This window comes from Gastrolobium bilobum, unplaced genomic scaffold (assembly GCF_033153095.1).
Source record: "Gastrolobium bilobum isolate Gb01-03AN ecotype WA unplaced genomic scaffold, APGP_CSIRO_Gbil_v1 utg3288, whole genome shotgun sequence".
NCBI classification, from domain to species: Eukaryota; Viridiplantae; Streptophyta; class Magnoliopsida; order Fabales; family Fabaceae; genus Gastrolobium; species Gastrolobium bilobum.
The window spans coordinates 395,713-421,645 of record NW_026899098.1 but is presented as its reverse complement, the minus strand read 5'-3'; the positions used below and the strand labels follow the sequence as shown (position 1 = coordinate 421,645).

General features: G+C 36.0%; 3 protein-coding genes across 5 annotated transcripts; 2 read left to right on the top strand and 1 right to left on the bottom strand.

The window, feature by feature from the left end:
• Window positions 1-186: 186 nt before the first annotated feature.
• On the top strand, window positions 187-5,966 carry LOC133287196 (uncharacterized). 2 transcript variants are annotated; one of them, XM_061484764.1, is made up of 6 exons: window positions 187-298; window positions 466-615; window positions 1,345-1,418; window positions 1,658-1,776; window positions 2,445-2,528; window positions 5,568-5,966. In XM_061484764.1, the coding sequence occupies exons 1-6, from the start codon at window positions 292-294 to the stop codon at window positions 5,617-5,619; spliced, it is 486 nt and encodes a 161-aa protein (XP_061340748.1). In that variant the 5' UTR covers window positions 187-291; the 3' UTR covers window positions 5,620-5,966. The 2 variants fall into 2 exon arrangements, with proteins under 2 accessions (XP_061340748.1, XP_061340747.1); XM_061484763.1 differs by having other exon boundaries at window positions 1,643-1,776.
• Window positions 5,967-10,269: 4,303 nt separating this feature from the next.
• Window positions 10,270-11,946, top strand: LOC133287162 (large ribosomal subunit protein P2A-like). 2 transcript variants are annotated; one of them, XM_061484725.1, is made up of 4 exons: window positions 10,270-10,455; window positions 10,530-10,635; window positions 11,411-11,646; window positions 11,739-11,946. In XM_061484725.1, exons 2-4 carry the CDS (start codon window positions 10,548-10,550, stop codon window positions 11,763-11,765), a joined length of 351 nt encoding a protein of 116 aa, XP_061340709.1. In that variant the 5' UTR covers window positions 10,270-10,455; window positions 10,530-10,547; the 3' UTR covers window positions 11,766-11,946. The 2 variants fall into 2 exon arrangements, with proteins under 2 accessions (XP_061340709.1, XP_061340708.1); XM_061484724.1 differs by having other exon boundaries at window positions 10,272-10,455; window positions 10,546-10,635.
• A 6,386-nt stretch (window positions 11,947-18,332) lies between these two features.
• Window positions 18,333-25,270, bottom strand: LOC133287150 (peptidyl-prolyl cis-trans isomerase CYP71). Its single transcript, XM_061484708.1, has 13 exons — window positions 25,015-25,270; window positions 24,762-24,847; window positions 24,316-24,404; window positions 23,827-24,066; window positions 23,588-23,709; window positions 21,467-21,542; window positions 21,216-21,323; window positions 20,965-21,141; window positions 20,590-20,807; window positions 20,234-20,366; window positions 19,702-19,925; window positions 19,363-19,516; window positions 18,333-18,642 (listed from the first exon to the last, which is right to left on the bottom strand). The coding sequence occupies exons 1-13, from the start codon at window positions 25,149-25,151 to the stop codon at window positions 18,559-18,561; spliced, it is 1,848 nt and encodes a 615-aa protein (XP_061340692.1). The 5' UTR covers window positions 25,152-25,270; the 3' UTR covers window positions 18,333-18,558.
• Window positions 25,271-25,933: the final 663 nt, after the last annotated feature.

The window sequence follows — 25,933 nt, the reverse complement described above, 5'->3', positions numbered from 1 at the left end:
AATTTAAAAAATAAAAGTGTTATTGTCTTTTAATTTTAAATGAGTTATATTAATTCCTTCAAAAATTCATTCAACAAATAGTCAAGGTGGGTTTGAGCCGGTTGGGTCAAGTGTCGCGGGTTTATCCCCGAACCAGTCCATTTACGTCAGGGGTCGGGTCGGTTCGGTTCAACCCAGAAGCATTCTTCACTCACCAGTAGCAAACTACATATATGACAGTACTGTAATTCCTACATACTTTCGTTTCAGTAATTGTTGCATTTTTGCGGGAAGGAATATTGGAAAGCAACCATGGATGGTAAGTGATCTCAGTGATGACAATCTATTATTTAAATATTCATTTTTGTGTTAAGTTGTTTTTGGTTCTTTACCTTGTAATCAAAATTGAAAGGTTCAATTTTTTTGGAAATAACATGAGGGAGATATGAGAATGAACGTTGATAAACTTGTATGTGTGGGTTTCAGTTGATTCACAGCCAACTATGGATGAAACAATTTTGGTTGGTGATGATCTAATGATGGGTCCTCCATCACCTACAGTACCACCAGAAATTGCCTCCCATGTGCTTCATGGTGTTGATTTGTGTGATGGAATTCTCAGAAATATGTTTTTGTGTAAGTCTTTTTTTTTTTTTTTCCATCCTTTTATTATTAACCATGGGTAGCTGTTCTTTTTTCTTCTTTTTTTTAATTCCTGTGGTTGCATAAAACTATAAACCATCTGATTTCATGCGATTTGATGCATGTCTTCAACCAATTTGTCACCAAAATTGCTTTTCATTGCTAGGTTTTAGATAATTGAGAGAGAAGGGCATGGAGAAACCCTAATAATTAATGTGCATGAAAAAGTAAGGAAATGAAAATATAAGAAAATCAATGTGCTTTGAAAAAGAAATAAAAGTAGAAGAAAATTAGAATTACTTATTTATATTCTTGTTTTTGCAGTTTTATTATGTGAAAAAAATATTTTATATTATTTTTAATAATTGAACTTGTATCTTACCATTCACTATTCAAAAAATAAGCCTTCGGATTTGCTTTTATATTTTGGTTTTGATAAACATGAATGGCTTTGTTGTTTTAGTAATAAGAATTAGGAACTTCAGCTCATGGGATTTTGTATTACTATAGTGGAATTAATACATGTAAACAAAAAATTAAGTAACTACATTGGCTTGTAATCAACATTTATTGGGTGACCTGACTGGAGAGTTTAAGTTGTTAAACTTCAACAAGGTTTAGTCCACTGATAAATGTGATAAGTAACATGATTTTTGTTGTTTGTTTTAAAGGTATAAACATTAGATGTCTGTACATCTTATAAGCTTCATTTAAATCTTGTAGGCTTGCAAATCAATGACATTGAACCATTCTGTCAAGATGAGATTGCTCTGTATAAACAATGTGCTGAAAGAAGGGTGAGATCATTGTTATCTGTTGTAGATATTCTTTTCTTTGTTCTTTCTTCCTCCTCTCTCCCTCTCCTCCATTTTACTACTTCAACTCATGTCTTACTTTCTTTGAATGATCTTAACATATGCACAATATTTACTCACAGTTAAAATTTGAGATAGAGACTTAGGAAGTGCAACTCAGTTTATTAGATCTAACATTGTTTCTGTTTCATTTTTTCTTTTTTGAGAAAAACAAATTGCAGGACAAGGAGATAAGGAAGCGGCTTGAAGATAGTGAATTTAAATTGGGTTCATCAATGCCTTTAAATGAAGCCAAGGATAGGGCTTCCCAGCTTGAGGCAGAAGTTACATCATTGGAGAGGTATATTCAAATAGTCCTTATGTGGTCCATATTTGGTAAATTGTGTAGATTGTTTATTTGCCTAGCATATCCTGAAGGAGCGTAAAGCCAGCTTATTGCAGATCCTGAGGAAGGATTTTTCCTAAGATATCAAACCACAAAATTTCTGGATAAGGCCTTCTGTGAGCACGATTATTTGTTATCATTATCATATTATTTCTCTTATATTGTGGAAGCTGCAGGCTACAGCAGCATATTGCTCTTCCAAAAGTTTAGTTGGACTTATCCCCAAAACATGAATTTAAATGCAACCCAGATGCTAAGGAAGAATATTTTTTCTTATTATTTCCCATTTGGAATACAGGTGAATATTAAAAATAAATAAATAAATAATTCAGGATAAAAGGTTTTTTTTTCCAAACTAGTCACCAATCTAAGTACCTTGCTTTCTTGAGATTTGCAATGAATTTGCATAAAGTAGGTTCTCTTTAGGTATTAATCACTTGAAACTAAATTTATAAGTGCCCTTGGATTGCCTTATGGTCTTCAATATTTCTATTGGCTGACATTAACTCTCTGAGTGTTCACTTTGGCATTCATACTAATTATTTGACGTGTCGCTATATGAATATGATGTAGAAAATTTTCAATCTCTGGATGTCTTAAGTACCTTCATTTCAAATGTATAGGCGCCTGATTCTTGCTAGTGGAGTTGAGGGCATGGAAGGTTTCCGCCAAAGATGGAGCTTGCATGGCCGCCTTACTGATTCCAAGTAAGGTTTATCATCCATAATTTTGTCATGAAAATATGGTTGATTTTGTGAAGCAGGGTTGATTTTGAAATATTTTAATCTCTCTCATGGAAATTCATGAAAAGTCTTTTGTCATATTAGTTATCAATCATACAGGATGGTTTTATTGGCTATATAGTCGTGTGGTCCATGGATCTTGTAATTACATTTGGAATTTCAGTTTCTTAATATCTTTCAACAAATTATTGCTATCAATAATGATTATTGGAGTATCAAATGGTTTGGACCTGGTGTTACCATAGGGACATAGCTAGAGATGTGGAACTAATTGTGATACGATCTGGCCCAAGATCATGTATGTATAGGAAGGATTAAAATAATGTGGGCCCAGCCTTTGCTGACTCAGCAAATCAGTTTCAACAGAATGGCGTGGAAAGGGAGGTTGAGATGGTTAAATAGCAAGGAAGGAGAAGAGTGAGGGTATCTGGAATCTTTGGGAAGCTTGGGATCCTTTTGGATATTGGGAGAGAGTGAGACCTCTAGAATTGTCTCACAATATCTTTTATATTTCTGCATTGTCATTTCCTTTCTTGTTTCCTTGTAATTTCCTTATCTCTGAAATTGTCTCTGTTTACTGTTCTTGGAATTGCCTTTGTTAAAGATATATAAAAACTGATGTTATTCAGGCCAAGAATCTATGTTATTGTTCTTATTTCTAGAAATTTGAGTAGAAGGTCTGTATCAATTGGTATCAGAGCTCTCTGATCTGGGGAGATTTGAAAAAAAAAATGGAAAAACAATTTCGCAAAATCATAATTCCTATATTTTCTAGTGAGGAAGATGTGTGGGGATGGTCGATCCAGGCTGAGCAGTATTTTGAGGCATATGGAATTTCAGACCATGAAAAACAAAAGGAAGTTGTGAAGCGGTTCACCGGTCATGCTCGTATTTGGTACTGATTCTGGAAATGGAATAACCAAAAAGCTAGTTGGTGGACATTTTTAAAAGCTTTCTTCAAGGAATTTCAACCGGAAGTTTGCTTGGAAGACGACGACACCGGATCAGAGCATGAAACCTTCAATTCTTCTGTGTGTTCGGAAGCGGAGACAAAACAGTTGAAGGTAGAGAAAGAAGAAGTGATTATGGGGGCGGATCTAGAACCTCCACAACCAGCAATGAAGCCACCAAGAAATTGTGTGTTGGAGAAGTCAGAGATCATGGAAAACATGGTGGCAGTGGAGGAGGGAGATGACCAGAAAAATCAAGGAGAAACGCTGGTGAAGGTTGACGAGACACCGTTGCCATTGACGGAGACGACCAACCCACCACAGACATGGCCACTGGAGATCCAAACCTTCAAAGCTCCAAAGTTCCCAGGTAGCGTATCAGAGCCGCGTGAGAAATCGTTGGCAAGGAGAGGCAAAGTAGAAGGAACTGGTCAGAAAGGGAGTTGGATCAAATTTTAGATCGGCCCAAATTGAGGTGTTGTCGTTTCTAGCCCAACTACGTGATTTTTCTCTATATGATTTTGTTTTGTTGAAAGACTGGGCTTGTGAGCCCATGAATCTACTTGAGATAAGTGAAGTTAAAGAATATGGACAGCAACTAGATGTGTTGGATTGGATTACCCAAGAACCAGGAATTTTAAGTAAGCCCATTGGATTGGACATAGACCCATTGGTCCATTTTACTGATCCAATAAGCCTGACCCAAACTATCTTCAATCCCGCCCGTAAGATACTTGAGGATTGGGATGGAAAGCCCAAGGTGCTGATTGATTCAATTAGCCCCAAAACACCTGCTTTAAACCCATCAAGGGTTGATCGTAACATCACCTTACTAACAAATTCATTCATAAGGAGCTTCACATTTTACGAAAACAAAACCGTCACCTCGTTGTTTCCTAACCTGGAGCAGTTGGCAGGAAATTGTACTTCTGATGTGAGATACTTTGGGTCCACGAGCATGAAACATGGATAACTGTTTTTTCTAATTGCCCGAAGCTTTTGTTTTTTTGTTGTGCCGATACGTCCTCGTTTATTGATTGGAAGGACGATGAGGGTTCCACGCGAGAGGGCATTGGGATCATTCATATAACGCTGGCTGTGCTGTCTTTGGGTTTTTGGTTTCTGAAGAGCATCCGCTAGGTGTTTGTAAAAATATTCCAGAGTAAAAGATATGTTTTCAAACCACTTGCTAGAGAGGCACTTTCAAGTATATATGTTGGGATCTCCCTTCTAATGTGGGCATGGTTGAGCAATCTGCAATCGAAGTTGTTCCTAGTATATTTGGTGGTTTGGCTCTACTTGTGTTTAAGGATGATAATGGAACGAATTCCAAAATGCTATGGGACCTAGGAGGAGATCAATATGTTGCAGATATACATTGGCCTTACAATTTAAGCAATGGGATCTCGGAATAAAGTTCTCAAGAGTTGATCTGCACCTTGAGGACAAGGTGCTTAAAGGGGGGAAGTATTGATACGATATGGCCCAAGATCATGTATGTATAGGAAGGATTAAAATAATGTGGGTCCAGCCTTTTCTGACTCAGCAAATCAGTTTCAACAGAATGGCGTGGAAAGGGAGGTTGAGATGGTTAAATAGCAAGTAAGGAGAAGAGTAAGGGTATCTGGAATCTTTGGGAAGCTTGGAATCCTTTTGGATATTGGGAGAGAGTGAGACCTCTAGAATTGTCTCACAATATCTTTTATATTTCTGCATTGTCATTTCCTTTCTTGTTTCCTTGTAATTTCCTTATCTCTGAAATTGTCTCTGTTTACTGTTCTTGGAATTGCCTTTGTTAAAGATATATAAAAACTGATATTATTCAGGCCAAGAATCTATGTTATTGTTCTTATTTCTAGAAATTTGAGTAGAAGGTCTGTATCAAATTGCTGATAGTCTGTCTAATTAGATGGGTTTAATTGTCAGAACCTGTTAATGTCCTAGTTTCAACAATTAAGTGTTGATGTGGTTGATTGCTGGTACTATGTAAATATCCCTCCCTGCTTCTATTTACTTGTGCAGTTGTATTTTGTAATATATGAATTTTATGCAGAAAAAGGTTGCAGTTCTTGAAGCAAGGCATAGATAACAGAAATAGAGGATGAGTCAATTGGGGGATCAGCTACGCAAAGTTAGTTCTCGAGGTGCTGGTTGACCGTCAGGGTTTGCACCTGGTTATGTGCCCCCTCCCAGTTGTGATAACTTTCTTGTAGTGATAAATTTGTTACATTATTTAGAGGGATCTTAGAATAGTATTATAAATATTTGTTGGGGTTTAGAAATGAATTATTTTAGTTTTTAATTCATTTATGTTGGAGATAAGAACTTTAAACCTCCCAATTTCAAAATTTCCATCATTTGAAATTGATCTTGCCTGATGGGGATGAGGAAAATTTTTGCATAGCTTTGAGAATTATGTAGTTGCAAATTTTTGTGTATACATGTCAAGCCACTTAACAGTCCAGTTCTCCTTTCTCATGTCTTGCCAATTTTCATTTTATTGTTGGATTGTTATCTAAAACGATATCAGTCATAAATTAATTAACGCATCAACTTATGCTTCTCAAAGGCGAGATTTTACCCAACCCGGTCACGCTCCACATCATTAAGGTTACTTCAAACCCGAACTCGTCGTACTAAAAAAAATAAAGCTTGAGGTTGGGCTTCTATTAAATTTTCACAAATTTTATCCTCTCATTTTAATTGTTGGGCAATGCTTTGTCAATTGTTGGGCTTCAATCTTTGGCATCTTAAAGATACTTGTTAATAAAAATCCCTAATAAGAACAATAGTAAAAGGATATCTAAACTTTTGCCAACAAGCAACTGCATCCCATACAAAGATATATGTTTACTTTGGGGTTTGCATAAGTTTTTTACATACACAACATTTTGTGGGGCTCACATTTTTTGAAACAAAAAAAAAAAACTACGGCACGCAAAACGAATCTCTATAACATTACACAATCACTTTTCCTATAACATAACTCTTATAAAACCCGTTAACTTTTACCGGCCATCTTGTATTAGTAAATAATTTATAAATATAGTTATAAGGATTTATTGATATTTGAGCTTTTTTTTTATACAAATATTTGAGCATGTTATGTCCTTAGAATTGGGCAATTTTGCCTATCCTAAACATTTGTCACAAAACAAAATATAATTACATTGACTTTATGAGAAATTGCATTATGTGTCTTTAGGGTTCAAAGTATTTGCTTTTTTAGTAGCCCTTCTCAAATAAAGAAAATTACACGTCACAAATTTGTCACCTTAAAATTTGACAGGAATTAATTTGTTGGAATGTTAATGTAAAATTTTCATATTATCATTCAATTATATAATATCAAATCATGAAAGTTTTACCATCTTAATCACTATTTACCAAAATAAATATTTTTAATGAAGCATTAATACTTTATTGCATGATAGTATAAAATTTTCATTATAATATATCAAATTTAAACTCAATTAATCACATATTAAAAAACACTATCAATGAGTTTAATTAAATAACTCCTGTTAAATCCATTAGTTTTGTGGATAAAAATTGGAGAAAATAAATAAATAAAGAATTTATCTATTGCTTACAAATTTTATACGCAAAAAAAATTAAAATATTGCATTTTAAATAAATAAATACAACATTATAAAAATTTGAAATCTATTTACGAATGTGTAGCAACCAGTTGCGTCCAAAATGACTCACAATACTAGGCTAGTCAAGCCCAAAAGCAAGCACGAATAGGGGCCAATCGTGCCTCATTTTGGGCGTAACTGGTCGTGCCTAAAAGGGGCTCGACTGGCCCCCATTCATGCTTGTTTTTAGGCGCAACTAGCCCATTATTACGTCCCATTTTGGGCGCAACACACACGATGATGCCACTTGACTTGATCTACACAATCCATCACCTCCCTCTTTCCCTATATAAACTCATTTCCTCTCCATAACTCTTATGGTTGAGAGTATGCCTACAAAGTTAAGCTAGAAATATCGTGCCCATGAGGATGGTTGCCTGTGGAGGGTTAGGGCAATGAAATCGAAGTATCATGAAATGTGTATAATTACAAAAAGAGGTGGAGATCACAATTGCTTGAATGACCATATTTTCCAAGATCAGAGACAACTCGATTCTGATCTTATTGCTTCACTTATACTAGGTATGCTCTTATAGATTTTTCTTATACATTAAAAAAGTGTGGTATTAGTGTTTGTCTTGACGTATACTTGAAATTTTGATTGATAAGGATGATAAAGGAGGAACTATTTATGTCAATTGCACTAATTCAAGAGATGAGATCACTAATCATTATGGGTTCAAATACTCTTATAGAAAGACATGGTGTACGATACAGAAACCAATTGCAACAATCTATGGTAATTGGAAAATATCTTATGCATTTTTGCCGAGGTGTGTGAATACATGCTCCGCTTCTCGCCAGGTTCTGTTTCTCATCATCAAACAAATAATAATGTTGTCCATCATCTACTAGTCATGGAAAACGTGTCTTTCATCGCATTTTTTGGACATTTAGACAGTGTTGTGAGGCATTCAATTTTTGCAAACTGTTAAGTAATCCAAATTGATGGCATTATTTATAAGGCAAGTACAAAGGAAAATTATTGATTGAGACAACTGAGGATGGAAATAATGAACTATTGCACTTTCATTTGCCGTTGTTGAAGGCGAGACCTTGGAAGCTTGGTCATATTTTCTCGCTAATATTTGTATGCATATCACCTAGAAGTCAAATATATGTCTCTTTTTTTATCGACACCGAAGCATATTATCTGCAGTGGATAATGTCCATCTTGGTTGGCAGCCACACTAGTTCCAAATCCAAGCCTGTAGGTTCGATAACTACTTTCCCTTCAGTAAGCAATCCCAAAATAGCCACTACGTCCTGCAAAGTGATAGTCATCTCGCCCTACAACTTATGAAAATGTGTATTTCTAGTCTCCACCTCTCAACCAGAGCACTAATGTGGCTAGCATAAATCTAAAAAGTATAAATTTTTTTATCAAATAGTGTCAAATTTAGCAATTTACAATTACTAAATTACAACACAATATAATATATATAATTTAAAAGTCATTATGTTGTATGCGCACGACATGTATAAATCCAATCTGAGTAAGTCCCCTCATTCCACATTGCCTGCGAAATGTGTCAGCGTTGTGTGCGTCGCTTACGGATCGCCTGTCTTAGCATCAGATCCACCGTGTGCAGAAGATCGAGGAGACTCAGACGGTAAAGAGTTAGCCATAACCCTAATATAAATTATTATTATTAAATTCTTAATGTTTGTACTGTAAAAAATGCAATTACAATTCATTTAATTAAATATATTTAAAATCCCTAATACAAAATATATTGAACATTGTAAAAGTCATGATAATGTAAAATATAAAATATATTATATTAAATATTCATAAATCATTATTTTTAAGGCAAAATCACTAAGCATAATAAAATTTATTAAGTATGTCCTAAGTCACCTGGCATTATAAAATTTACAAACTAAGAACAAAATCAGTAGGCATATTATAAGTCACTAAGCTTAATAAAATTATTAAATATGAATAAAATCACGAAGCATATAATAAGTCACTAATCATGACCTAAGTCACTAATCATTTTTCTAGCCACTTAACATGTTATAAGTCACTAATCATATCCTAGGTCACTATTCATAAAATAAGTCTCTAACAACATCCTAGGTCACTATTCAAAAAATAAGTCACTAATCATATCCTAAATCACTATTATTGCATATCTCTTGTTGTAATTTAAACTATAGAAAGCAAATATTAAGACTAGCTTGAATAATAGAGCTTCGACATGCAAAAAACTTAGAGGGGTGTCAAAGAGACTTCTTGAGAGAAGTCATAGCAAAATCCTAAAGAGGTTAGAGAGATGGAGTGAAATGAGAAAGTGAAGTAGGGGTATATATGTAGATGGCTGATCACACCTATTTTTGGGCGCGATTCACCCCCAAATACACCTAAATTTGGGCCCGACCTAGCCTCATACGCATATGCTTTTGAGTGCGACCAATTACATCCAAAGTAGAGCGCAACTGATCCCCATTTGCACTTGTTTTTGGGCACCACCAGTTGTGTCTCAATTTGGGCGCAACTGGTTGCTAAACATTGGTAAATACATTTCAAATTGCTACAATTTTGTATTTATTTATTTAAAATGCAATATTTTAAAAAAAATATTTGCCTATTATATTACATAATGAGGAAAAAAAATACTTACAAGATATGGGTTGACCCGTCCCGCCCTGTCTTTTGAATATGGGTTAAAAAGTCCAACCCAGCCCGTTTTTATAGTGGGTTGACGGGTCAACTCGTTTAAAAAATAAAAAATAAAAAAAAATATTTTATTAATTTTATAATAGTCTTTATTTTTATTTCTCACTCCACTTAGTTTTTTTTCCAATCTCAAGTTTAAATGTATATTAATAATTAGTCAAATATTTTTCGAGGAACTTATTTTTACTTTCATAAATAGATAACATTTGTCATAAAGAGATAACCTTTGTCATAAATAAATTTTTTTCTTTCTTTTTTTTTTTTTTTTTTTTGGAGTAGTAAGATAAAAAAAAATTATATTACAAAAAGTTAGTGAGAAATAAAATACTACATAATAAAAAAAACTCAACCGACTCCATTTTAACTCACCCAAGTGAGATTGGTTAGCCGGAACTGAACCCATATTAGGAGCTCTATCACTAATGTAACTTTATACTCTCAAAATATTTGCTCTCACTACCAGCAATGAAATAAACACGATGAGGGGTATTATTGAAAATCCAAAAAGATTAAGTACGAAGTGCTGAAAACCCTAGTTATATCAGAGTACCATTCTCAGTGGAAACCCTAATAACAAAATCAAAATTAAAATCGCTGTCCTTTATCACATCCAGCAAGTATGCTTTCGTTCTCTCACAACTAATTTCATTTTCACGTGTTGTTGATTTGTGTTACTAACTATTGTTGTTAGCTGATTTTGGAGTCAGATATGAAGGTCATAGCTGCTTATTTGTTGGCAGTATTGGGAGGGAATTCATCTCCTTCAGCGGATGATCTCAAAAACATCCTGGGATCGGGTGAGTAATCCCAATTTCTGCTTAACTTTCTTGTTATTTCTAATCTGGTAGAGGTTTTTTTCTTTTTCCTTTTTTTTTCCTTTTTTTGTGTGTGTGTATTTTAATCAATCACTTATGTTTTCTGGGTGAATCGTTGAGGTATTAGTAGTTTTCTACATTAGATTTCTGAACTGGCTTCTTAATACTCAGCTGTTATAGCACCTTCTTTGCATTATATCCTAGAATGTAAGGACAAAGTATCTGTTTTTTTTTTTTTTAATGTTAATATAAGTTTGGGATATGTAGAATTGATGATCAGATAAATAAAAATCAATAATTTAAAATATGAGATGTAGTTAAATATGTATGTTGTCTATGTAGCTTGGAAATATTGAAACTGAATTTTTCGTGGACCATAATTGAATAAGGTTTGGCTTCATTTTTATCCTGTAAATTACGCATGGATTTTCCCCTTGATCTGTTATTGTGTAGCTTTTTAGGAGGAAATATATATATATATATATATATATATATAGGGAGAGTTAGTATTTACAACTTTTTATAACCACTTTGTTATGTTTGGATTAAGGTCAAATCAACAGCTCTTACTTGTTGCCATTTTACCGTTCAATGATAATGAAAATGGTTGTAATACAAAAATATAACCTCTTTTTTTTAATATAATTTTATGATTATTTTTTTGGTTTATGAGTATAGGAAACCTCCATCATGAAGCGAGTGCAACATTGAATTTTGAATTGTCTGGAGTGAATTCTTTTTTGTTTATGATTAATAGTTGGAGCTGAGGCTGAGGATGAGAAGATCGAGTTGCTCTTAACTGAAGTCGAGGGCAAAGATATTGCTGAGCTAATTGCTAGCGGAAGAGAGAAGTTGGCTTCAGTACCTTCCGGTGGTGGCGGCGCAGTTGCTGCTGCTGCTGCTCCTGTGGGAGGTGCTGCAGCTGGTGGCGCAGCACCTGCTGCTGAAGCAAAGGAGGAAAAGAAGGTAGAAGAGAAAGAAGAGTCTGACGATGTAAGTTTCAAAATTGAAGCACTATTGATTGTTACTTAGTAAATTCACACGACTCTCTGCTAATAATTGTATATCTCATCTTTGTTCTACAGGATATGGGTTTCAGTTTATTCGACTAAAAGGTCTGAAGTGTTACGTGTCAGAAATTTGCAGTTCCAGTTAGAGTTTTAGATAGCCGAATCACAAGGTTTTTGTTACTTGAGCTACATATTGTATTAGGTTTTATGGGTTTTGCTTTTTCAATTGAGAATGTAATGGCATCAAACTGTGTGATATAATTTAATGATGGTTTGAATTTAATTTGCTTGTCCTATTGGTTGGTTAATTTTATACATTTCAGTCTTACTGTTACAAGACTAGTGGCTATTGTCCCTTATCCATTGCCATTGGTTCTCTTGATAACTACGAAATATGTTAGAAATATTGTAATTAGGTTTTTCTTATTTTGTAATTAGGGTTTCTTTATTTTGTATTAGGTCAGATTACATTAGGTTTGGGCTTAGCCCATTAGTTTGCTTATATATTGTACATCCCTCATTCGTTAAATACACACAGAAATATTTCAAATGTTCCTCTCTTTTCTCTTGTTATTTAACATGGTATCAAGAGCCTAAGGAACTTTTAAAAAAAAAAATTTCGGTGAACCCATTGTTCATCGTCGTTTATTTTTTTTCCGAAGCTGTCTCATTGTCAGTTTCCGGACGCTTTTCTCTCCGCATACAGCTTCTGTCTCGTCCAGAACCACCGTCCGGTCACCGTTTCCGACGATCCACATACCGCCGTGATCGTCTTTGCCGCACGGTTCCAACGCCACAGGTCTCATCCAGTTTTAAGGCCACACGCGCGCGTTGAAGCTTGGCCACTCTCCTCCACTCTGGCGGCGCGTGGCAGCTCCTCTCCGGCCGCGGCTGGTTGCGATCTTCTCGTCTCGGTGTGTAGGTTCTGGATCTGGTCTTGTTTTGGTGTTTGGACCTCTTTTTGTGTTGACGCACAGATCCCTCTTCTACTGGTTAGTTTTTGACCTGTGCTTTCTACTTTTTTTTATTATGGACACTCCTGTCTCCAATGTTTCTATTTCTGGGACTCCGGCAGGACAAAAGTCGGAGTCTACTATTTTCTCAAATTATATCCTTGCTCCGTTGAGTGTGGATAAATTGGATGGGTCCAATTATGATACTTGGTCTTCCGATCTGCGACTATGGTTGGATGGGCAGAATTACACATCCCATCTCACCACTAAGGCTGAATCTGTGGCGGAAAATGAGCGCACACGATGGAAGATGATTGATGCTCAGTTGTGTAGTCTCATTAAAGCTACTCTTCATCCGTCTATCAAACAGATTTTTCGACTTGCTGTTACCTGTGAAGCTATTTGGAGTCAGGCAAAGGCACTGTACACCAATGATACTCAGAGACTCTATGGTGTGTGTCAGAAATTGATGACTACCTTTGCTCTTCGGGACTTTAATTGTCCTATGACTGAATATTTGGGGAAAGCTCAGAGTCTACTCCATGATCTTATTGAACTTTTGCCTCTCACTGGTGATGTTGCTAAGGAACAGGAACAACGTAATACATTGTTTATGCTGTTCATTTTATATGGTTTGCCTGATCATTTGTCTGCCAATCAGGATCAAATTTTGGGATCTGCTACAGTTCCTACACTGGATTCTGTGATGTCTACCTTGCTTAGAATTCCCTCTAAGCCCTCTACATCATCAGCACCTCCTATGATGCATATACCCCCAGCGCATTCTGTTGACTCTTCCGCCCTTGCTGCTCAAAGGTATGGTCGTGGACGTAGAGAAGACTCTGTTGACTCTTCCGCTTTTGCTGGTCAAGGATATGGTCGTGGACGTCGAGACGATTCTGTTGACCCCTCTGCTTTTGTTGTTCAAGGATATGGTCGTGGACGTCGATTCTCTAAAGGCAAGCTCTTATGCACTCATTGTCATCAGACCAATCATACTGTTGATCGTTGTTGGAAGCTTCATGGCAGGCCACCTCCACCTTCTCGGAATTCTCATGTTGCTCAGGCTTTCTCTAGTACCTCTGCTCCAGAGTTACCTTCCAGTGCACAACCTCCAGCTGCTCTTCTGAATGAATTTGCGACTTGGTGGTCTGAAAAGCAATCATCAGGTCCTACTGCATCCATTGCTCCCTCTGGTAATTCTTTTGCTGACATTTCTCAGTTGCACTCTATAGGCCCTTGGACTCTTGATTCTGGGGCTTATGATCACATTTCTGGTAATAAGTCCTTATTCACTTCTCTTTGTACTACTGGTTCTTTTCCCACAATTACTATGGCCAATGGGTCTCTGGTCCAATCAAAGGGGATTGGCACAGTTCTTCTTTTACCCAATTTATCTCTGGATCATGTTCTATATGTGCCCGATTCTCCTTTTAACTTACTTTATGTTAGTCGTTTGACCAAATCCATTGACTGTGTTGTTTCTTTTACTAAAACCTCTGTCATCTTTCAGGATCGAAGTTCGGGGAAGGAGATTACCAAAGGATGTGAGTCTCAAGGCCTCTATCAACTAGTTCCTTCTTCTTCAGCCTGCTCCACTGTGGATTCTCCTCTTACTATCCATACTCGTCTGGGTCATCCGAGTCTTGCAAAGCTTCAGAAGATGGTTTCCCATTTATCGTCTCTTTCTACTTTAAATTGTGAGTCTTGTCAGTTTGGGAAACATACTCGTAGTGCGTTTCCAAGTCGTCTTAGTCGTCAAGCTGTTTCTCCTTTTTCTGTGGTCCACTCTGATGTTTGGGGACCAAGTCGTCATTCTTCTACTTTGGGTTTTAAGTACTTTGTTACTTTTATTGATGATTATTCCCGATGTACTTGGTTATTTTTAATGAAAAAAAGATCTGATTTGTTTTCTATTTTCCAGTTATTTTATAATGAAATAAAAACTCAGTTTGGTATTCCTATTCGTACTTTTCGTAGTGATAATGCATGTGAATACTTATCTCATCAATTTCAACAATTCTTTTCATCTCATGGCATTCTTCATCAAACATCTTGCCCTCATACACCTCAACAAAATGGTGTAGCTGAGCGCAAGAATCGCCATCTGGTTGAAACCACTTGTGCCTTGTTAATTGATGGTAATGTTCCATACACATTCTGGGGTGATGCTATACTTACTGCATGCTATCTCATTAATCGCATGCCATCATATGTTCTCAATCATAAGGTACCTCACTCTATTTTATTCCCCCATCAGACTTTGTATCCTTTAACTCCACATATGTTTGGTTCTACGTGTTTTGTTCATCATCTTGGTCCAGGTTTGGATAAATTGGCTCCCAATTCTCATAAATGTGTTTTTCTGGGTTATCCTCGGTCTCAGAAGGGTTACCGTTGCTACTCTCCCACTTTACGTCGGTACTTTATCTCGGCGGATGTCTCCTTCTTTGAATCAGTTCCCTTTTTTCGACCATCTACTACTCCTGTGCTGTCATCCTTCCCATGTCTTCTTTACCTTCCGCCTTTACCTGTCCATGTTCCTGACTCTCCTTCTATCACCTCTTCTGCTGATGAGATCGAGCATAGTTCGTCAGATGTCTCTGTGGACTCACATTCACCTGCATCTCCTCCCACGGCTTCGGTCCCACCTTTGGATAGTGACCTTCTCATTGCTCTTCGGAAGGGTACTCGTGATACTCGCCCTCCGGCCAGGTTTACAGTCAATATTAGTTATCATCGTCTTTCTCCATCATATGTTGCTTGCCTCTCCTCTTTGTCCTCTGTCTCTGTTCCTAAGACTACAGGTGATGCACTTTCACATTCGGGATGGAGACAAGCTATGATTGATGAGATGAGTGCTCTTCATCATAATGGCACATGGGATCTGGTGCCTCTTCCTTCTGGAAAATCTGTTGTTGGTTGCAGATGGATTTATGCTGTTAAGGTTGGACCTGATGGTCAAGTGGATCGTCTTAAAGCTCGCTTGGTGGCGAAGGGTTTTACTCAGGTCTTTGGCTTGGATTTCATTGATACTTTTTCTCCTGTAGAGAAAATGTCTACTGTCCGCCTTTTTATTGTTATGGCTGCTATTCGCCATTGGCCTCTCTACCAACTGGATATCAAGAATGTTTTTCTTCATGGTGATCTTGAGGAAGAAATTTATATGGAGCAACCTCCTGGATTTGTTGCTCAGGGGGAGTCAGGTCTTGTTTGTCGTCTTCGGAAGTCTCTCTATGGCCTCAAACAATCTCCAAGAGCATGGTTTGGAAAATTTAGCAGTGTTGTTCAACAATTTGGCATGTCTCGGAGTGCAGCTGATCATTTTCTTTTTTATCGACATTCTGCTTCTGGATCTATTTATCTGGTGGTATATGTGGATGATATTGTCATCACAGGCAGTGATCGGCATGAGATCACTCGATTGAAACAACACTTATGTCATCACTTTCAGATTAAGGATCTTGGGAAACTTCGATACTTCTTAGGAATCGAGGTGGCCCAATCTAAAACTGGTGTTGTAATATCTCAGAGGAAATATGCTCTGGATATTCTTGAAGAAACTGCTCTGTTAAATTCAAAATCTGTTGATACTCCTATGGATCCAAGTATCAAGCTTCTACCAAATCAGGGGGAGCCCTTTTCAGATCCTGAGCAGTATGGAAGATTGGTTGGAAAATTGAACTACCTCACAGTCACTCGGCCTGATATTTCCTTTGCAATTAGTGTTGTCAGTCAATTTCTCAATTCTCCATGTCAAGAACATTGGAATGCAGTCATTCGTATTTTTAAGTATATTAAGACATCTTCAGGAAAAAGGCCTTGAATATGAAGATAAAGGTCATGATAAAATGGTTGGGTATTGTGATGTTGATTGGGCTGGTTGTCCAGCTGATAGGAGATCTACTTCCGGGTACTGTGTCTTTGTTGGAGGCAACTTGATTTCCTGGAAGAGCAAGAAACAAAGCGTAGTTGCCAGGTCAAGTGCTGAAGCAGAATACCGCTCCATGGCGACTACTATTTGAGAGCTCATCTGGCTTAAACAGCTTCTCAAAGAGCTTAAGTTTGGAGACACTGGACATGCAACTCTCATTTGTGATAATCAAGCAGCTCTTCACATTTCATCAAATCCAGTGTTTCATGAAAGAACCAAGCATATAGAAATAGATTGTCATTTTATTCGAGAAAAGGTTCTTGCTGGTGAAATTAAAACTAGCTTTGTACCCTCTAATGAGCAATTAGCAGATGTGTTTACAAAATCTTTGAGGGGCCCTCGAATAGAGTTTATATGTAACAAGCTTGGTGCATATGACCTATACGCTCCAGCTTGAGGGGGAGTGTTAGAAATATTGTAATTAGGTTTTCCTTATTTTGTAATTAGAGTTTTCTTATTTTGTATTAGGTCAGATTACATTAGGTTTGAGCTTAGCCCAGTAGTTTGCTTATATATTGTACATCCCTCATTCGTTAAATACACACAGAAATATTTCAAATGTTCCTCTCTTTTCTCTTGTTATTTAACAAAATATATTCATTTATAGGTTCTACCGAGAAGATTAACACGTCTTTGGTAGTTATTCCTCAGAGTTATGGGTCAAATAGTTATTAATTTCATCATCATGGAGGTATTTTGAATGAAGAGTTTAGGTTTGTTATCTTGGATAAGGTGAAGTATCTCAATGTAATAGTGTTCTTAGATGCTTTGGTATGGACCAAAGCACTATGGAGGAGTCACTGTGACTATCCAAGCAAAGGCTACGAGAGGGTGATGGTGAAAGGGCATTGTGGCCCTTGAATTTTCCGAAGTAACAGCTCATGAAATTGTAAATACAAGATGTCTTTTCAATGGCTGAAGAGGGAGAAAATATTTCGTAATCATGAGAGAAAGCTATAATTGTTTTGTTTAGTGGGTCTCTTTGTTGAGCGGGAAGCAAGCACACCTCCAAGACATGTATTGAGGTGAGCTGGTGCAAAGAATAAGAGATTTTCTATTATGAAAGTTTAAAAATCTCATTTTAGAGAAAGAGGAGGAGAATGACCCCTTCAAAATAAGGCTAGTAAGTCTTTTGCAATTTGTTTTGACTGCCAGATGAGGGGCTACATATCAAAATGCTCCTTTTTTCTCCCCCGTTTGCATTATAGTAGTTCAAACTTGCGGTAAAAAAATTTTGGTATGAACTGAAGGTGACTTTTCAATGGTTCTAATTTTCCTCATCTAATTACCGAATTTTGGTTTGGGAGTTGCGATTTCCAAACGTGTATTAGTATCAGAGGAAGCAACTGGGATGGCTTCGGCGTCTGGTCCTGGATTGATCCTTGAATTTATGTGGAATAGAAAAAAAATCATTGAAAGAAATTTTTGGCTTAAATTTATGTGTAAGAAAAATTTATGTGGATTAATCCTATAATTAGCGTTGTACGTGAACAATAATTGCCACTGTTCATATGAAACCTATGAAGCTCAAGGTTGACTAATTACACTTAGATAGTGTTTGGTTGAAGGTTTATTTTGGGATTGATGAAAAAGTGTAAGTGAATATTGAAAAATACCATGTTTAGTTCAGGTTTTTTCAAAAAATATTAGGCAAATAGGATAGATGAAAAAATAACTTTTATGTTGATTTTTGGATGAAATTCACTGTTACAGAATACCACTTGAGATGTGGTATTTTAAGATAACTAGAAAAGTGAAAAAATAAGTGCAAAGTTTCTCCAGAATATAAATTTTGCATATTTAAATAAATTTCCCTGATAATATTTCGGTCAACCAAATAACTTTTTTTACATTTTCCTACCAAACTCACTTTCCAACCATTTCCCTATCAATTACATTTCCCTAGTAAAAAAAAATTTCTTCCGAACCAAACACTACCTTAAACTTCTTCAGCCACCTATCACCAGTATTGATGACTGACTGCATCAGTCATGCAGACCAATGACATTCAGGACTTGGGTACAGTGACATTTAGAATTTTAACATCTTGATACGGCTTATCTGTCTTGTCTGTCTTCACTTTTTCTATAGCCTGCCGACATCAAAGTTCTAGATTAGTTTTCCAAGATAGAAAGTTCACAAACATTAATCAACAAGACCTGAAAAAAAAATGTCAATATGAATATATCATAGATGAAAACTTAAAATATAAGACGTGATCTAGGAAAGGACCAATTTGAAAAAGACATGTGATCAGGTGATACAACAGCTCACATGAAATGATCGAAATTAGTTGGCAAGTGAATATGCAAGAGCAAATGCAAGCAATTCCGAAAGATACAATGGGACTTCGGATATATGTATGTACTAAATGATAATGGTGAGCCCTTTAAATGGGTGTACAACAGAAGAAAGACAAAAGGGAAGACCTGAGGCAGTTAGAAGGTAAAGGAGTAAGATCTAGCTACGGGAGAGTTAGGTAGCAAAGGAGATATGTGGCAGGTTAGGAGTACGGAGGGGGGAAAAGGTGCATAACAGATTGGGTAAGGAATAAAAAGAAGAGGGAGAGAGGGGGGTATGTAGATCAGAGTGACGTTGTAAATGGGAAATTGAGATTCTGGAGGTCTACATCTCCCGGGAAATCTGTGTTTCTTTCTGTCAATGTTGTTAGATACAAATTTCTTTAATTTGTGTTGGTTGAATTGAACTTTGAATTCTGGAGATATGTAAGGAGCTTGGCCTCCATAATATTAATTCAATACATTCTGTTTTTCTAGGTTCATCAGATAATGATTATGCAATAATAATTTACCTGTACAACATCCATTCCCTTCACAACTCTACCAAATACAGTATGCTTGTTGTCTAACCACGGAGTAGCCACTGTGGTGATAAAGAACTGAGAACCATTTGTATTTGGGCCCGCATTTGCCATTGACACTGTGAAAGGCCTATCATGCCTTAAGCTGCAAGAGAAAAATGATTTGCTCTCAGTTCCATCCGAGGTAAACCATGCCAGGAAGTTCCCCATATGCCATCGGCACACAAGACACACAGGCTAACCCAAAGGTAATCGTTACTCCCGAGTCTGAAATCATGATTATATTTCATGCATATTATAAGATAGAACTTTTATTAACAAATTGATTACCTTTTGTGAAATTCATCCTCAAATTCCCTCCCCCAAATAGATTGCCCGCCAGTGCCATCTCCTAAAGGATCTCCTGTTTGTACCATGAAGCCTTTGATGACCCGATGAAAAATAAGATTGTCATAATAGCCATTTCGGCAGTGAGTTGTGAAGTTCTCCACAGTTTTTGGACATTCCTCTGGGTATAATTTCATGTGAATATCACCCATAGTTGTGTGTAGAATCTGCAAAAGAAGAATTGAATTGCAAAGCTATTTTTTGTGGGAGCAAGAGGTAAGGATGTGATTTGAAAACAAAATTAATATATAGAGAAGACCTAATCTCATGTAAAGAACGATATTTCCTCTCTGTTATTGGATAATTACTTAAATAGTAGAACATAGAGGTGATACAAATATTTCTACATTTATGAGGTATGTTATTTCTAGACAACTTTTTTTGCATGTGAGATACATTAATTAAAGTGAAAGCTCCCCTGAATTTAATTGCAAGTCAGTATAACCTACTTTAAAGGCTAACAAGGATAACTCACCACATTGTCAGGAAGAGATGTGGTAACTGCCTTTCCAATATCTGAAACTGCCAAAAGTTCATCAGCAGGAGGCTTTTCATTGAACACATCTCTCCCCTTAGTTGCATCTTCTGGCTCTTCTGGCTCTCTCCGACTGATACATGACAAACTCCAAGACTTAAATACTTCATACAATGAAAATTTATATTTTCATGTCAGAAATGACATGCGATTAAACAAAATGGTACAACGTCAATGACTGAGGAAGAATGCTATGGATCAAATTCCCCACATATGATATTATTAAATAACAAGACTACGTAACTTCGGAGTTTGAGACAGTGGTAAAATGATCAGTAGAGTTTTTACTTTCATACCTGAATAAATATATCCTGTGCTTTTTGAAGGCACAACACAGAAGAGTGGGATCAGTCAAAGGCTCCTTGCTCTCGTTGGCATTTGCAGCTGCTGAAGGAATCTTTCTTACTTTTTTGCTACTCCGATCACCTCGATACAAAGCTAATCTTAAGAATCTATCATTATTCTCCACCTTTCCAAGTATTCGAGCAACTTTGTTGGTGTGCAAATTAACAATCTGTAAGCATACAAATGTAAACACATTAGGGAATGAAGTTCTATCCAGTCATCACCTCCTTGCACTAGTAAGCAATGAACGAAAAGTTATAGACATGGAGGTGAAGTGATTATAACCCAGTTAATTAAGAAAAAGTTAATTAAGAAAAAATTCTCACTTTAATCCCAAGCAAGGTTGCATATATAAGAAAATTAGAACTTTCATCAAAAACAGCATTCGGAAGTGGAGCACTTTCGGTCTTCTCTATTTCCTTCTCAACAGCCATTCTTCGACCAAAGTCAATGGCTTCCAACCGGTATAACGGAGCATCACTTCTTTGGAGATCTTGAGCAACCTAGCAATAAAGCAGTTCATTTACCATTAAATGTCCAAAAAGCAACAAGGGTGAAATTATGGTAAAACTGTTACCTCCAGGGATTCATCATAAACTCGCCTTAGTTTACCCGTTCTGAACCAAAACACACGTATCCTACGGTCAGGTGATGTAATAGAAAATTGGTTACCATCTGGGCTGACCTAAAACACAATGCAGTACATTATACACTTAATAAATACCATCTAAGTCAAACCACAGGATCTAGCTTTCATAAACCACCTAAATAATATAATATTAAGTAATCAGCTTTAAGTTTGGAAGTGTGTATAGAAAAGTGAGGCACCTCAATAGCTGAAACAGAAGTCTTGCATTTTACTATTTCAAAGAGGTTTGTATCACTTTTCAGTTTAAAATTAACCCTACAAGCACAAAAAGGAAAAGGATTAAAGTGCATTCATAACTACAAAAAATTCAGATGTCTAAAACTCGTGCAACTAGGAATTTCCAGAACAGTTTTATACAATCAAAAAATAACTAATACAGCAATAATGTATAACAGCACAATGTTAAAAATATTTCGGCACTTCATGGCTTGCTGATTATAATATTGATTCAAGTTGATCATGCTATATCTAATAGCAGTTTGTTGCTGGCCCAACCCAAAAGCCTTAGATCAGTAGCCAAGTTACCAATGGTGCCTGCCTGCAAGTATGCCATAGTTATATGACTGCTATACCAAAGATATATTCATAATACAAGATAAAAAAAATTATACTATACATATATAAATACTTAAAAATAAAAAATTACTCAAAATTTAAGACATATTCATAATTAATAGGAATGAAGTCAACAGAGATGGAATTAATTCGCAAAAACAGAAAACATTAGATACGTGAACAGAGACCAAAGGAGTTGGAAATAAAAAAGATCAGAGACAAATTAGGGGAAAATGAACCGTGAAATATGAAGGACAAAACACAGAAAAAAAAATATAAATAAAAAAAGACCTGCAAGCTATGGACGTGAATGGAGTCAGAGATCAAAGGAAGTGTGCTGTGATACTAGAACAGAGACCAAAGGAAGAACATAGATTTGTGTGAACAGAGATCTGGACTGCAAAGGGCAGTGCGTCTGTCAGAAAACACCGCGGTTGGCTGGACATGATGCCATAGAGTGGGGTCATTTTCCGGAAACAAAACAGAGGTCAAACCTCATTTTTTTTTGTTGGAACAGAGGTCACGATTCATGTACTTTGCATTGCAAAAGAAACCCTATATGTTTCTAATGTAAAGAGGGTAAATCACGAAAATACCCAAAACAAATGGATTCAATAACTCAGAAGACGGCAAAATATGGGTGTTTTCCCCTGTATAGGATGGCCGAGATTTGCTAAAAGAGCAGCCGCAACTGAAAAACTTGATGTGATGGAAGTCCTGTAGGGGCCTGAGGCGTCTACAACGCTACACCGCACTACTGACAACCAAGCAGGAGGCTATAACACGACATAAGACAGAAGTAGAACAGCAAATGAGTTTGGTCTGACAGTATTCAAGTCAAACTTCCTATATTGGAACATTTGGAATCAAATCCTAATTTCCTAAATTAAACATACAATTCCACTTTAAATTGAACAGATCCACATCTACATCCAGAAGTCCTGTCAATAGCGCTCAAATAAGAATGCTATACAATATTTATAGTAATCTTTTTTCAAACCCACCTAAAACTATTAATATTTTATATTAGATAATCCTGATCATACTATTGGCAATTGCACCTAGTGTTTAGATAGATTCAGTGAGAATTGAGGACAATTTTTTTTTTATATGAAAACAAATTAAAATGCTAAATGCAGACTTCATAATTATCTGGTTTTAAATTATCTTAACTCATTTAGCACAACAATAAAGGAGTGGAGCATCAACAAGTGGTTTGGCTACCCAAATTTTTTAATTTGTACATATTTTGACATATTTGTCAAGGGACAAGGAACTATGTGGACAGGCAGCCGTAAGTATTTGAACCCTGATAAGTCAGTTATATAAAATGGTTGAGGCAGAATTATAAAGGACAAATCCCAACACACAAGGCTTCCCGACTTTGGGAGAGTAGAGGTGAGAGTCGATTGTACACAGTCTTATTCTTACATTTTTGCAAGAAGGCTATTTCTTAGACTCAAATTCATAACCTTCCGGTCACAAAGGAGCAACCTTACCGCTAATCCAAGGCTAGCCTTTAACTGGACAGAATTATAAACCACTCCTCATTGAACCCCGACTAACAAGAATAAGGTAAAAGCAATCCTTGTACTCAACCTTACCCTCGCATATTTACAAAGAAGTTGTATTCCGGATTCGAACTCGTGACCTTTCGGTCGTAAAGGAGCAATTTTACCACTATTCCATGTTCGCCCCCTTTGACAATAAGATAGAAGTATAATATGACAAAAATAAGAACATACTCATTCTCCGGGAATTGAAGTGTAGTAGGGCTCCAATATTCAATGATCCCCTTTGTATCTGCCGAAATTACAGAATCATATACAGGATTGTACTTCATAACTTTAATAGGACCCATATGTATCTGAAAAAAAGGAGCAAGGAATGATACAATTATGTAAATGAGTTGTGGAAATACCACACGAAAAAAATATATGCATTTTGAAGTCAGTTATATTAGAGTTTAGTTTAGAATTGGCACCTCTTTGGAGATGATAGGATCATTTGAACCAGCTCGTGCATCATATATGTGCACAAAAGATGAGTTCCTATCACTAATGGCGACCCTAGCTTTGACATCCCCTTGATTGTAAACCCATTCAACGGCACCAGGAACATATGGCAAGCGAATCATGACCATCATGTCATAGTTGACTACGTCATATACTTTCACAGAACGGTCATTTGATATTGTACAGCAAAGCAGGCCATCAATACTAACCTGCATAGCTCAAATAAGTCATGGTTGATGACCAGTATAACAAAATGATTTTGAAAACTTAAAATACACAATACATCAAGGGGAAATTTTCAGTATATATAAACATATCACTAGCATTCTTTCCATGCCCAGCAAATGAGACTATACAGAGTCATAATATCACATATAAGAGAATTGAAGCAAGAAAGAACCATTCAAATTACATAAGATTTTATATGTAAAATGGTTATGCCAGGTTAATGAACTTACAGATAGACCTTCAATTGGACCAAGATGAGATCTGAAGTGTTTCGCAAACTCAATACCAATAGGCTTTTTCTTCCAAAACTTCAAATGTCCTGACAACAACAAGTAAGCCACCCACATGGACATAAGCCATATTATCATTCCAAAGACTTAGCTAATTTTATATTATTAAATATAACCCAGGTGCTACCGAAAAAAAAATTAAAAAACAAAAACTAATATCGCACCTGTGTTGGTGCTTTACATATGCTAAATCGCATGGAATACAAAAAATACAAACAAAAGTAAAGGTAACAGCTAATAGGATTGATCACTACATTAAAATTTGTTGCTTAAAGTTCTCTGCACACTTACAACTAGCAAAAATTTTCATAAATAAGAACTAATTTTAGTTAGTGTAATTTGTGAAGCATACGATAACAACGGAAATAATCAGAACTTGTTTTTACCATCAGCACTTCCGGTAATGAAAAATTCTGCAGCCGAAACAGCGACATGTGTAACAACATCACGATGCATATAACTCTTCTCGTACCTGTAAAAGGAAAACCAATAATAAGAAAATGACCAATATAATGTCTTTCATATTTCATACACATTCGCCAATATTCTGATTCAGCTTTAGAGAGAGCTACTGATAGAAATGAAACCCTAATTCCAAAACTATTCTCTCTCTGAGAGAGGTTAGGCGCAGTAACTGACATGTTAGCGGAGGGTAAGGCGTCGAGGTAGGCCTGCTCGAACTGGAGAGGTCGCTTGCGTCGAGCACGTGGTGCAGGACCCGGTCCTATCACCGCCTCGTCTTCGGATGCATTTGTGCCATTTTTGTGTTCCTCCATCTTCAACTACAGAAGATAGCTCCAACAACAACCTTAATATCTTTCTCAGTTGAATTAGGTCAAAGTGATGCCAAGGAAATGGTGGAAGCGGGAGCTTTTTCCTTCTTACTGAGGAGCACGAGTGTGAAGGAGGAGTGCCGTGAAACTAAACTTGGGTCTATTGAATTAAGATTTTAAAAGAATTTTGTTGGTTAAATTTTTTTATGGATTTTAAAAGATTATTTAAAATTGGAGATATTTAAAGATTTTTTTAAAAGATTTTTTTTACCGTCAAGATTTCATAAGATTGGATTTTGAAGAGTTTTAATAGAATTTATAAATTTTGAAAGGACAATATGAATTTATAAGATTTTAAAAAATTATAGAAATTTTTAACAAACATTCAAAATTATATGGGAAAGGTTATACTTACAACCTATTTTTATTTACAACATTTTATAACCATATCTTAACCATTAATTTTCGTCAATCAACGATTAACATTCATTGTAAATTAAATATTAATTAATGAGTTTGATTTGTGAAAATAATAATCGTTGGTTGACGGAAATCAATGGTTAAGATATGGTTGTAAACAAAAATATGTTGTAAGTATAATCTTCCCCAAAAAAAAAATAACAAAGAAATACAATGAAATTAATAAAAAAAGTAAAACATAATATAATTTTCTCAATCAGTAAAATATAATATAATTTTTAATAAACATTCAAAATTACTAAACAATAGTTTTTCACATATCTAATGGGTTAAAAATTATCTTCTTCATTTGATATCAATACTAC

Coding starts and splice junctions, on each gene's coding strand:
- LOC133287150 (XM_061484708.1), bottom strand. CDS start 25,151: ATGGAGGAACACAAAAATGGCACAAATGCATCCGAAGACGAGGCGGTG. Junction 23,710..23,826: donor ATCCTATCATCTCCAAAGAG/GTGCCAATTCTA, acceptor CCTTTTTTTCAG/ATACATATGGGTCCTATTAA. Junction 19,926..20,233: donor CATCTCTTCCTGACAATGTG/GTGAGTTATCCT, acceptor CTTCTTTTGCAG/ATTCTACACACAACTATGGG.
- LOC133287162 (XM_061484725.1), top strand. CDS start 10,548: ATGAAGGTCATAGCTGCTTATTTGTTGGCAGTATTGGGAGGGAATTCA. Junction 10,636..11,410: donor CAAAAACATCCTGGGATCGG/GTGAGTAATCCC, acceptor TATGATTAATAG/TTGGAGCTGAGGCTGAGGAT. Junction 11,647..11,738: donor AGAAAGAAGAGTCTGACGAT/GTAAGTTTCAAA, acceptor TTTGTTCTACAG/GATATGGGTTTCAGTTTATT.
- LOC133287196 (XM_061484763.1), top strand. Junction 1,419..1,642: donor AACAATGTGCTGAAAGAAGG/GTGAGATCATTG, acceptor TTCTTTTTTGAG/AAAAACAAATTGCAGGACAA. Junction 2,529..5,567: donor GGCCGCCTTACTGATTCCAA/GTAAGGTTTATC, acceptor AATTTTATGCAG/AAAAAGGTTGCAGTTCTTGA.